Raw genomic sequence first — 13,682 nt, 5'->3', positions numbered from 1 at the left:
TTAATACACCGTCATAGTTTGCCGGTATTTGTGTGGAGCTACAGGTAAGGAAATGTATTCCACCATTGAAATTGACGACATAAGACTACAGTTTACTGTGTCAGATTTCAACTATTACAAATCCAACAGAAAGACAAAAAACAGACAAAACCATGTTTTGAAATACTAATTTTTGCTGTCAGTTCTAAATGTATAGCTGATCTATTGCTATCGGAAACTATCATAAAAGAGGTTTAGTTGATTCCACCAGTTTTTGTTGCTAGAAAAAGAGGTAAGTGCTGACGCTGTTGGAATTTCTTGCGTTCTCTGGAGGTTGTAGATGTCTTCAGTTAGCAGTCCATCCATCTGGTCTTCACTCAATCACAGACTAGTTAGCTCCTGCAGGATGAGCTGACAGATTTGCAATGCTTCTAGTTCTTGGGACAGTCTGATAGGGTTGGTTTACATAGACTCTTTGGTTTCACCACATAAACTACAACAAACAGAAGGAAATATGTTTTATTAGAGTTAGAAATCATTAATAGAATTATATGCTATTTCATATTTACTACTGGTAACATAATGATAAGGCATCACATTTATGGCATGACAATGAAATGCATTCCCATGCTTCTTGACAGAGTATAGGGGAACAATGCGGGAGAACTGCACCACCGTACTAGGCAAGGTCGTAATGGAGGTGGTTTGTCGTTGCCTTCCTTCGAACGTAACAGGGATGAAAGATGATGATGAAGACGACACAACAACCCCCAGTCACCTCAGGGCATGTGAAAATTCCTGATCCCGCCGGGAATCGAGCCTGGTACCCTGTGCTCGGGAAAGGAGAACTGAGAGACCACGAGGTGCGGACATAAAAGGCGTATTTTTTTAAGCAAGTACCGTTTGAAATTTAAAAAAAAAGAAGTGGTAAGAAATCTCAATAATTATATCTTTACATGAAACCCTGTACCTTAATCTACTTTTCTACATAATTTCCGGCAATATTGAGGCACTTGTCATAATGTTGTACCAGTTTCTGAATACCCTCCTCAGAGAAGTCTGGTACCTGACTTGTTAACCACTGCATCACCACTGTTTTGACTTCGTCATGGTCTTGAATCCTGCCCAGGTGTTTCTTCAAGCACAGGAACAGATGACAGTCACTGGGCACAAGATTGGGGCTGTACAGAGGATGATCTAGAGTTTCCCATCGAAAAGATGTGATGAGATCTTTGGTCTGATTCGCCACATGCGGACGGGCATTGTCTTGCGGCAAAACGATGCCCTTGCTGAACTGAACGGCGTAGATTGTGCAGTGTCTTACAGCAAGCTGCTGCATTGATTGTCTCATTATGAAGCACGAATTCCACAAGAAATACTCCTTTTCTGTCCCAAAAACCTGTGAACATGATTTTCCAGGCAGAAATTGTTTGCTTAAACTTCACTTTTCTGGGTGAATCTGAATGCCGTCATTCCACAGACTGTTGTTTTGATTCTGGTGAGACGTAGGCCACCCATGTTTCATCGCCCATAATAATTTGGCTTAAGAAATTATCACTGTCGTTGTGGTACCGCTCAAGGAAAGTCAATACACTGTCTAAACGTTTGGTTTGTGTACATCTGTCAATATTTTCGCTACAAACGTGCGCACAGTTTTCGGTAATTAAAGTGCTCGGTCACAATGTCATACAAAACACTACAAGAAACATTAGGAACGTCATCCTGAAAGGAGGAAATCATAATGTGTCTATTTTCTCTCACCTTGTTGTCCACTTTCTGCACCAAACTTTCAGTAATGACCGAAGGACGCCCACTCTGTTGTTCGACATGCACATTTGTGTGGCCATCTTTAAATGCTCTCACCCAATTTCTTACCATTCCATCACTCATAAATTTTTCTCCGTAAACTGCACAGATCTCAAGATGAATATCGATCACTTTTAGGACTTTAGCACTAAGAAATCTTAAAACAGGCCGAACTTCACAGTCAGCGGCACTCACTATTCTCGGAGGCATCTTAAACACTCAGTACAAAACGTAAACAAGGAAGAATCAGACTGTAACGGCGTCAGTGCGTAGACAACAGATGTAGGTACCCAGTGTGCACGAGCAGAACGCCGACCGCAGCGTTAGGGCCGCGTTGTGGATAAACGGTACTTAAAAAACGCGCCTCGTACATTGCCTTAATTTCATTTTCAGCGTTGTGGAAAGATTATGTTATGGCCGCGTAAGTCTGAGAATGTGGTAGATGCGAGACAGATGCACTACAGAGAATGTCTTTTCCATATGTACCAGTGATAGGTCTTCGGGATCTCGTATTGATTTACCACCTCCCCAGAGCAGCAAGTACCTAGCTCGTTCACGCGTTTTGAAAGGCTTTCCTTCAGTGGAATGGGAAGTACGTTGTTTTGCTCTGGGCCCTAATATTTATGAAGACATGTTTTAATAGACGGTGACTGTAGTTCCGAGTACCGTGATGGTGGCGCAAGCGTCGTAACTGCTGCCAAGCGCCGTGTTAGCGGCTTCCTATCCTTACCGCAGCCTGAGACAGAATAGGAAACGCGTCGCCCTGTGTTCCGAGGAACGGTTATCGCATAGATTTTGCCCGAATAGACTGCCTCATACTCCCTCCTAGCTGTTATCATTGCCCGATAGTCATTAAAGGTCCACTCCGTGTCCGTAGTACAGTGACTATAGAAAGTTTCTTACGAAGGAGGTCTTAGTCTATCTAAATATACAGAGTCATATTTATCAACGTCACTAACAACCGCTCATTTGAGCCCTTTAAAACCACCATCATCGTATTCCTCTCCGTGTCAACTTATGCACCGACCGATACTCGGTCCAGATGTAATTGGACGTCAGCTGTATTTTGCAATCGGATGGCATACACTAATCGAAAGGTTCGGAGTCTGTGTTAGCCTGTTGTTCAGTTACAGATTCTGAGAATTATAAAAGCAACGGATGAATACTGAACCTCCATTCATGGCTTAGGATACTATGTGTGAAGAGCGCAAGACGACCAAAATTTTAATGGTTTTGAGTCCGAGAGAAAGATATGTAATGGTGAGCCCTCTCATCTTCATCTTCTCTAGAAGAATAAGCGTTTACTAGAGTTTGAGGAATTATTCTCTGGAAATTGTGCCACTGCTACTCTATACGGTCCATGTCGAAGTTAGCTCTGTCTGAGATTTGAGGCGACCTTCTGTTTATTAATCGACCACATTACTGCTGGGAGTTAAAGCACTTCGATCGGCTCACCGTGAGTTTTTATAGTGATATTTCAAGAGGGCACGGCTAACCATTCATAGTATACACACAGCCTTAGCTGAAAGCTTCGACAGACGACGCGTTTCCCTTACTCACCTATGTTCTTGTTTACTGTAAGGTCACCGCCTCTTCCGATGGCGGACACGGAAAGCCAAGTATTCAATAGTATCTGTCGTAGGATGCTTTGACACAAATGACTATGAAGCCAGATTGTATATATTCTACACAATGTTGAAGGACACATACACAGGACTAATTTTTCTTCCTAAATTACGTCTACAGGTGACTCTGAAGTCCATTAGAAGGTTGTACCTACATTCGTTTGCTTACACATAACCGTTAAATCGTATTAACTACGCGCTGAAGACACAATTTCTGATTCAATGGAAATCTTATCTAGTACTGCGACTGCGCTATTTTCCATTCATTTTAACTTGATATTTTGGCCTGACACAATTAATGTGCTGTTACCAAGTCCTGGTTTCAGGCTTCACTGGCTCCCTAATACTACGTGAGGGCTTCTGCTATTTGTACATGCCTCAGATTCTGAATAATTTTTGCAATGCTGCTCCGGTTGTTTAGTATTACGGTGCAACATCGTATGTATTAGGCACGTAGTACACTGGAGATGTCTGTGTGTGTGTGTGTGTGTGTGTGTGTGTGTGTGTTTGTGTTTGTGTGTGTGTGTGTGTGTGTGTGTGTGCATGAATTTAATCACAAGGTGATCTATCGTACTAGGTGACGTCCGGTACATTTGCTTAGCATTGTACAGTTCACCTAGTTACTCGTTTTAAGTCAGTTGGTTGCTAAGTTTTGAACTGTCCCAATCTTGAATCCTGTTCCATTTTATCATAAACGTATAGCGAGTATTGCAAAATTGTCAAGGTTTTTTTGGCCACTTGTTAACAAACTGCCTATTGGTTTCTGTCTCGGGCTCTTCGGCTGACGTTCATCTGATGATTTTACTGACAACTACCTGAGATCCATAAGAACAAAGTTCCACTAACACCGATTATTAGCGCTCCTGGCTCACCGACTTACATACTGGCAAAACACTTGGCCTCTCTGCTCCAGCCACATGTAGGGAAGACCGACGCAAACATAAAGGACTCAGGACATTTCACTGAGAAGGTGAAGAAACTGAAACTTGTACCAAACGACATCATTGTCAGCTTTGATGTAGTTTCTCTGTTAACGAAAGTGCCATTCAGTGACGCTCTGGAGCACGTCGGTTCCATTTTGCCACAAGACATCACAAAGCTCTTTCATGCATGTCTCACAACGAGCTGTTTCGCGTGGAATGGCAATTTCTACGAACAGCCTCTTAGTCTAGTGGTGGCCAACTCCTTCATAGAAGATTTCGAAGCACAGGCACTGCACGTGGCAACTTGCAAACCTAATGTGTGATTCAGATACGTAGATGGTACTTTCGTTGTGTGGAGCCATGGCGAAGAACAGCTCAGTGACTTCCTAAGACACTTGAACAGCCTCCATGCCAACATAAAATTTACCATGGAAGTAGAAAAGGTAAAAATCTGCCATTTCTAGATGTGCTGGTCACAAGGGATGGCGAAAATCTGGGACACAGCGTGTATCGAAAACCGACACATACGGACTGATACCTGCACAAACTATCAAACCTACCACCCGAGCCAGAAAAGAGTCATGATTAATACTCTCGTAACGCGAGCTGGACGAATATGTGAGCTGCAGCACCACAGACGGGAAATGAAACACCTGGAAAGTTTTCTGAGGAGCAATGGGTACTCCATAAGTTATATTAGAAGTGTAACAGAGCGAAACACGCGGCGATGTAAGGAATCAGAAAAAGAAATGTCGGGTACGGCCTTTCTGCCATACATTCCCAGAGTGACGGACAGAATCGGTCGTATATTGCGCAAACACGGCGTAAAGACGATTTTCAAACAGACAAGGAAGATCGAAGAGTGTCTTAGATCGGCAAAGGAGAAAAGGGACCCACTTGTAATGTCGCGAATATACCATATACCATGCATATGTGGAAAAGTTTATGTCGGAATGACTAGACGATCAATCAACACCAGGATCAAAGAACATAAGCGACATTGCAGGTTGGGGCAGGTGGAGAAATCGGCCGTGGCAGAACACGCGCTGAGGGATACCGACCACGTAATAAAATTCGCCGACACGGAAGTTCTGGCTGTAGAGAAGCAACAGTCTGGAACCGCGCGACCGCTACGGTCACAGGTTCGAATCCTGCCTCGGGCATGGGTGTGTGTGCTGTCCTTAGGTTACGTTTAAGTAGTTCTAAGTGACTGATGACCTCAGACGTTAAGTCCCATAGTGCTCAGAGCCATTTTTATTTTATTTTATTTTTTTATTTTTTATTTTATTTCATTTTATTTTTTACTTTTTTTGGTGGAGACGCACTATCACAGGCGCTTGTTCAGAGAAGCTGTAGAAATACAAAAACACGCCAACAGTTTCAACAAGAAAGAGGAAAGCCTTAAGGTAAACGGATCCTGGCTTCCCGTACTGCAGCGAACGACAGTCGCACGTAGCAAGAGGACAACCGCACCGGAAATAGCCGAGGAGAAGCCCTCGGACGTCAACGCGCCAGGTACATACAGTCTGCGACCGCGAGCTCGGCTCCAGTTCACCACCGCCAATAGAGGGTGAAGCTTTGACAATGCCAGCCACTCGTGTTGGCGAAACGTCAGTAAAATCATTACACGAACGTCGGCCAAAGAACCTGATTCAGAATCCAATAAACAGTTTGTCAATATAAATACTAATACGTACATTCCGTTTAAATAGGAGTTAAGGGTAACCATCTTCCTCTGATAGTTCGATGTGACTCATTTTTTCACATTATCTTTGAACCCTTCACAAAACTTTTTTGTCATCAGTCTTCTAACTGGTTTCATGCGGCCTGTGCTAATCTTTTCATCTCAGAATAGCAATTGCAGCCTAGGTCCTCGATTATTTGTTGGATGTATTCCAATCTCTGTCTTTCTCTATAGTTTTTGCCCGCTACAGCTCCCTCTAGTACCATGGAAGTCATTCCCTCATGTCTTAACAGATGTCCTATCATCCTGTCCCTTCTCGTTATCACTGTTTTCCATATCTCCTCATCCCTTATCTTATCATTTCACCTGCTTTTCAACATTTGTCTATAGCATCACATCTCAACTGTTTCGATTGTCTTCTGTTCCTGATTTCCCACAGTCCATGTTTCACTAACATACTATGCTGTACTCCAAACGTACATTCTCAGTAATTTCTTCCTCAAATTAAGGCCGAAATTTGATATTAGTAGACTTCTCTTAGCCAGGAAAGCCCTTTTTGCCATTACTAGTCTGCCTTTGATGTCCCTCTTGTTCCGTTCGTCATTGGTGATTTTACTGCCTAGGTGGCAGAATTCCTTAACATCATCTACTTCTTCACCATCAATACTGATGTTTAGTTTCTCACTGTTCTCATTTCTAACTACTTCTCATTACTTTCGTCTTCCTTCGATCTACTCTCAATCCATACTCTGTACTCATTAGACTGTTCATTCCATTCAGCACATCATGTAATTCTTCATCACTTTCACTCAAGTTAGTAATGTCATCAGCGATTATTTTCACTGATACCCTTTCACCTTGAATTTTAATACCACTCCTGAACCTTTCTTTTATTTCCATCATTGCTTCCTCGATGTACAGATTGAGCAGTACGGGAGAAAGCCTACAACATTTTTAATACGAGCACTTCGCTCTTGGTCGTCCACACTTATTATTCCCTCTTGGCTATTGTGCATATTGTCCCTCCCTGTAGCGTACCCCTACTTTTTTCAAAATATCGAACATTTTGCACTATTTTACATTGTCGAACGCTTCTTACAGGTCGACAAATCCTGTGAATGTATCTTGATTCTTCTTTGGTCTTGCTGCCATTATTAACTGCAACGTCAGATATGCCTCTCTCGTGCCTTTACCTTTCCTAAAGCCAAACTGATCGTCATCTAGCGCAACATCAATTTTCTTGATTTTTCTGTATATTATTCTTGTAAGCAACTTGTATGCATGAGCTGTTAAGTGGAAATTCCGACAATTGTCACACTCGTCATCTCTTGCCGTCTTCGGGATTGTGTGGATGACGGTTTTCCGAAAGTCAAATGGTATGTCGGCAGACTCATACATTCTACACACCAACGTGAATAACCGTTTTGTAGCCACTTTCCCCCTTGTGATTTTAGTAGTTCTGATGGAATCTTATCTGTCTTTTCTGCCGTATTTGATTCTGGATCCCCCATCTCTTCTAAATGGACTCCCGTCTCGTTTTCTGTCACATCAGATGGAACTTCCCCTCATTGAGAGTTTGAATGTATTCTTACCACCTATCCGCTTTCTCCTCTGCATTTAATAGTGGAATTCCTGTTGCACTCTTAATGTTATTTCCCCTGCTTTTAATGTCACCAAAGGTTGCTTTGACTTTCCTGTATTCTGAGTCTGTCATTCCGACAATAATTTCGTCCTAGCTTCCCTGCATTACTTATTTATTTCATTCCTCAGCGACTTTATTCCTCTATTCCTGAGTTTCACTGAACATTTTTGTACCTCCTCCTTTCATTGATTAATTGAAGTGTTTCTTGTGTTATCCACGGTTTCTTCGCAGTCACTTTCTTTGTAACTATGTTTTCCTTATCAACTTCTGTGATGGCCCTTTTTAGAGATGTCCATACCTCTTCATTGTACTTCCTATTGAGCTACTCCTTATTGCTGTATGTACAGCCGTAGAGACCTTTAACCTATCTCGCCATTTCTTAGAACTTCTTTGCGTATTTATTGAACTTCAACCTACTCTTCATTACTACTATATTGTGATCTGAGTCTATTTCTGCTCCTGGGTACACCTTACAATCCAGTATCTCATTTCGGAATCTCTGTCTGACCATTATGTGATCTAACTGAAATCTTGGCGTATCACCCGGCCTTTTCCAAGTATACTTTCTCCTCTTGTGATTCTTGAAGAGAGTATTCGCTATTACTAGCTGAAACTTGTTACAGAACTCAATTAGTCTTTCTCCTCTGTCACTGCTTGTCCCAAGCCCTTATTTTCCTGTAACCTTTTCTCCTATTCCTTCCCCTAAAACTGCATTCCAGTCTCCCATTACTATTACATTTTCAACCCCCTTTGCATACTGTTTAACCCTTTCAATCATACACTTTCTCTATCTCTTCATCTTCAGCTTGCGACATCGGTATGTATACCTGAACTATCGTTGTCGGTGCTGGTTTGCTCTTGATTCTGATAAGAACAACCCTGTCACTGAACTGTTCACAGTAACATACTCTCTGTCCTGCCTTCTTGTTCAAGACTAATCCCAGTCCCGTTGCACCATGTTCTTGTACTGTTGATATTACCCTACACTCATCTGACCATAAACCCTTGTCTCCTTTCCATTTCACTTCACTAGTTCCTACTGTATCTAAGTTGAGCATTTGCATTTCCATTTTCAGATTTTCTAGCTTCCCTACCACGTTCAATCTCCTGACGTTACAGGCCCCGACTCGTAAAACGTTATCCTTTCGTTGATTAGTCAATCTTTTTGTCATCGTAACTTCCCCTTGCTAGTCCCATCCGAATGGGGGAATGTTCCGGAATCTTTTGCCAATGGAGAGATCATCATGACACTTCTTCAGTTACAGGCCACATGTCCGACGTTATGTGTCTTTAATGCAGTGATTTACATAGTATTTTACGTGCTCATGCCGTTGACCATTGCTGATTCTTCCGGCCTTATGGGTAGTTTCCCACCCCTAGGACAAAAGAGAGCCCTGAACCTCTGTACGCTCCTCCGCCTTCTTTGACGAGGCCGTTGGCAGAATGATGGTGACTTCTTATGCGAGAAGTGTTCGGCCTACAAGGGTGACTGTTAATCAAAATTGAAGCAATGTCTGGATGCGAACGCGGGACCGAAGACTTCTTGATTAGAAATCAAAAATGCTACCGCTACACCACCCTTGACTCACGATGTGTTGCTTCTTATACCTCGTGAACATTGTCGAACTGGCTCTCCAAGGCCTGATGTGGAATACTTCTAAGCTCCCTCTAACCTCCTTAAATTGCCAAGCCCTCGATGTTTTGTTGTAAGGTGCGCTATCGCCTTCTGTGTTTATTGTTGACATGTGTTACTGATAAGTGTTGGAGTCTCCTAGACCCAGCCTCGTGAACTTCGTATTTGTTTTCTTCAGCACGGTGCCGTATAGCTCAAAATATGTTTCACGAATGTGTCATTTTTAACTTTTTAATTGTTAGTCGGTCTATATTAGTGATATAGATCAAAAAATAAACGAAAAAGACGACCATTTTACATTAGCCGGTAATCACAGTTCTGTTATCGAACAAGAGTATCATTCAGAGGAAGAACATCAGGAAAGTTGTGATGGGGATCTATCTCTTTCTTCAATGAAACACTTGAAATGTCTGGTACAATCGAATGTATATTGAGTGGTGATAAAAAGGTAGTTCCCAGCAATGTATATCAGTTTGATAGACTTCCTTTATGTATCAATCGGTTGGAATTTTTATGCGCAAACCCTGGAATTTAGTTTTATATAGAAATTTATTTGCTACAGAGATTGTATAATTTCCAGAAAGTAATATGGTTCAAATGGCGCTAATCACTATGAGACTTAACATCAGAACTACTTAAACCTAACTAACCTAAGGACATCAAACACATCCATGCCCAAGGCAGGATTCGAACCTATGACCGTTGCAGCAGCGGCCGGCTTAGAATGTAATGTTCAGTACTCTAACAGTTATTTATGTGTACTATTTAAACGAAGCACACACAAGTATGTGCTTTTGTGTGATAAATAGTAAAATGTTGCAAGGGTTTGTTTAGTGCAATAACTTAAACTAGAAAAATTTAAACAACAATTAAATAACTGTAAAAATTAATGTTATATAGCACAGAAATTTTAAATGATCTCGGTTTAAGCCTAGGGGTCCCAGAGACCCCACTTCGAGGTATACGTGACAGAAAAGTCTCATCGGGAATTAAGGGTTAACAGTCTGTGGTTATCTTGTCAATATTGCAAACACAATCGTGCTATTTAAAGTAACGTACCCTTTGGTAGCAGGTTGTAGCAAGAATACAGCTTCAGTGAATTAGCATACAAGTAGAACTTGTTGTCTGCCTGGACACAAATGGTATCCTCGTCTTCTTCTGCGTACGACGCCGCCACCAACGTTCTCACAGCCGGGTTGGTGGCGGACGGCTGTTCCTCACCCTGGCTGGCGGCAGTGGTCGACTCTTCTGGTTGTCCTTGGACCACCGCAACTGAGACCAGTGCTGTAGAAAACAATGAACCGTATTACAGCTCGTAACTTCGTCCACCGCCTGTTAGTGACACTTGACTATCTAGCACTCTGATACTACCGTCTGGTACTGTGACTCAGCCAGGTGCTAGCTTTACAAATCGAGATGCAGTGCAACTCTGCTGACTCCTGCCACAACTCTGCCACTTGATAATGTATCGTGCTATGTTGACTGGTAATCCCTATGTACATGAAATCCAATGTAACAGATATTAGGGAAACGGTAACGGGAGAATACCGCAAATTTTTGACATTTGCGTAGTATATTTTAACACATACTGTACCATGATAAGAGACTGTTTTCGGTATCTAACTACAAATATAACTCAACATATCGCTCTTAATGAAAAAAAAAAGAAAAAAAAAACGACAGTTGGAATGATAATTTCAAGGATGCGACGACGAAGTGTATTATGAACAGCTTGTGAAAAACATTTACGTTGTACTTTTTTCTCTGCAACTGCCAACATAATGGAAGCTTGTTATTATTAACGGTGAATAGCAAACACCACGTCCTTTAGCGATGACTCACAAATGCAGATCGAATGTAACAGAACCCGATGCCTCATGCATTTTTCAGCTATTTCGTTGGCGCGGTAACATGCAGTCCTAGAATATAGCTGAGATGAGTAACGAAGCATCTGTGCGGTGGTACAGACGTGTGTGTCGGCGCACAAATGGCAAAAGGAGATTGCTATGAATGTTGGATTTAAAGAAGACTGCTCTGTGCACAAATTTTATTCAATCTGCTAACTAATCCAGAAGAGCGTACTGTCCATAGTGAGTTTCTTAATAACCATTACATAGTACCACAAACAACTTATCACAAAGTAAGATTCAGCCAGTATTTTTGTAGCTCTGTTATAGGCATGCGAGCGTGATAGTTCCTTTTTGGGAGACTGGTCAGCGTACTACCCTCACACAATAACTTCCCCAGAAAGGCGTGACTACAAGAAATAGTAAAAAGAAGACAAAATTATAACTGATTTTCAATAAAATAATCATTTTAATAAAAAGCTGTAGCATCTATAGTTACTACACAACTACAGTATTGCTGACAAACAGTTCAAACTAGAAGTGATTTAATTGTAACTCATATTTCAGTGATATAAGTATGCTGGCTATTTTACGATTTTATGCTGTGTTCTGTAAATGACATTGTCTGCATACGTCTACGAAACGTTAGTATTGAATAGTAATTGTTGGTATGAATGACAGTTTCTCCAGCATCATTTGCAAATTCACCGGTAAAGGATAATAGCCTGTTCTGGTCAGATTAAACATATTTTCAAACAGACAGCACTATGATGAGTTACGTAATACAGTATATCTTCTATGGTGTGTTGATAGTCGTTGCAGAGTTAACATTATTGCATGCCACATTAACGGCTTTAGTGTGCATGTTATACTTGTTTTCTGCATCGAGACTCGCGCAAGGGGATTTTATTTATTTGCCGCATTATCTTTCTTGTCCAGTATTTGCGTGATTAACTGTTTACCAAATGTAACTTTTGCCCGTTTTGGAGCTTTTGGAGCTAGTGACCTTCCTATTCTGCAATCTGAAGTCATTCAGACAACAATGGCATACTTAGTTACTGCTACCCACAGAAAAACTTTATTTATTTCCATTCTTTTCCATTTATGTTATTGTTGCACACAGTCAACACTGGTATGGTAACGATCAGCTCTTAACTCTCTACACTGTATCAGCATTGATATTCGGAATAGATGCCTTATTTCCATTTAATATGACACAGTGGTACACGTGTCACATTACAATATGAAGATTATTGATGCTGCTATACAGCAACAAAATAATGTGGTCTCATTTGTTTACTCATTAGTTTATTGCATTCTGTGGATGATTCGAGATATCAAACAGCTTAAATAGACTTTATGTGTTTCACAGAAGTGAAGATGAACAAGTTTTGTGTCCATCTATACCTATCTTGTGTTGTCCTTTTCGGTTTCCAAGCCTGTAAAATGCGTTATAGACTGTTTCCCATTACTTTCAACTTCACGTTGCACTACTACCTTTCCGTCTACTGCTCGCTACCAATCCTGGTTAGCTGCTCATAGATACATATGTGACGCTTAACATTGGTAATTGTTCGAGTCATACTCTCGTAGGACTGAAATTGTTGATGTAGGCAACACGAACACTTTTCGTCGAGTACCCATGCGCTGGCACTGCTCAAGAGCGCAAAGAAAAGGAAAATTTTTCTTAGAACCATGTTGATAAACAAAGCTGCTCCCCATTTCTATTACGTCGCCAATTGTGGCAGTGAACAATTCTTCTCCGAGTGTAAAAATAGATTTTCAAGCTAACTACTACCTCAGGAATTATATAAAAAGAGGGCAAGGAAAAAAGTTAATCGTGAACGAAAATTTATAAATTCTGTCAATACTTACCAGCAACAAACAACAGAGCAGCCTTCATTGTACTCGCTAAGAAATACTACAGCTCTCTGTCTTACATTTTCATTTATATATGTTTGAACCACCGACGACATCATCGAATGTTATCGTACCGTTCCCGTTCTGTCTTTCCGTTCCACGAACTGTAGCTGCAGTAACAAGTAACAGAGTGACTTTCCTTGTACTTGGAAACCTGTTAGTTCTGTCACATTTATTATCAACGGTATTTCAGCAACCGTTGTCAAAAAGTCGGGTTATCATACACCACCGTTCATTTTTTTCTCATTCAGTGTTATTGTAATAGAGGCGAGGAAACGGAAAGACGTGTTTCCACGTAAGTTACCGACCACGACTCGCCAATACAGCTGAGCTGATATGTCACATACTTTTTAAAGGCAGTACTTGTTAAATATACAGTGAGAAGCGAAAGTGCTAGTAAAAATGTAAGTTCCTACAAATAGGCCATAACGCTTTTTTAAAATTAGTATAACACGATTTAGGCACAGACTCCAAAGGAAAATTCTTTTTCTATCAAAAAAGCCTCTGATAATCTAATAAAACAGTACGGCTAAAATCCTAAAGCAAGGAGATCATGTCACTGATCGTTTATACTGTTCACTGTGCAATCTAAACAGTTTTACTATTTGAAGGGGCAAGTCTTG

General features: G+C 41.1%; 1 protein-coding gene across 3 annotated transcripts in view; it reads right to left on the bottom strand.

The window, feature by feature from the left end:
* The window catches only part of LOC126332162 (uncharacterized), a 137,252-nt gene extending 124,179 nt beyond the window's left edge, over positions 1 to 13,073 (bottom strand). The window contains exons 1-3 of one of the 3 annotated variants that reach the window (XM_049996563.1): positions 13,015 to 13,073; positions 10,352 to 10,576; positions 72 to 472 (exon numbers count right to left, since the gene is read on the bottom strand). In XM_049996563.1, the coding sequence (XP_049852520.1) occupies positions 411 to 472; positions 10,352 to 10,576; positions 13,015 to 13,042 (315 nt within the window). In that variant the 5' untranslated portion in view covers positions 13,043 to 13,073 and the 3' untranslated portion in view covers positions 72 to 410. Of the gene's footprint in view, positions 1 to 71; positions 473 to 10,351; positions 10,577 to 13,014 lie in introns of those variants that run through there. The other 2 variants (XM_049996562.1, XM_049996549.1) reach the window with 2 other exon arrangements.
* Positions 13,074 to 13,682: the final 609 nt, after the last annotated feature.

Source organism: Schistocerca gregaria, chromosome 2 (genome assembly GCF_023897955.1).
Source record: "Schistocerca gregaria isolate iqSchGreg1 chromosome 2, iqSchGreg1.2, whole genome shotgun sequence".
NCBI classification, from domain to species: Eukaryota; Metazoa; Arthropoda; class Insecta; order Orthoptera; family Acrididae; genus Schistocerca; species Schistocerca gregaria.
The sequence above is the reverse complement of the archived record's forward strand: the minus strand, read 5'-3'. Positions and strand labels throughout refer to the sequence as shown.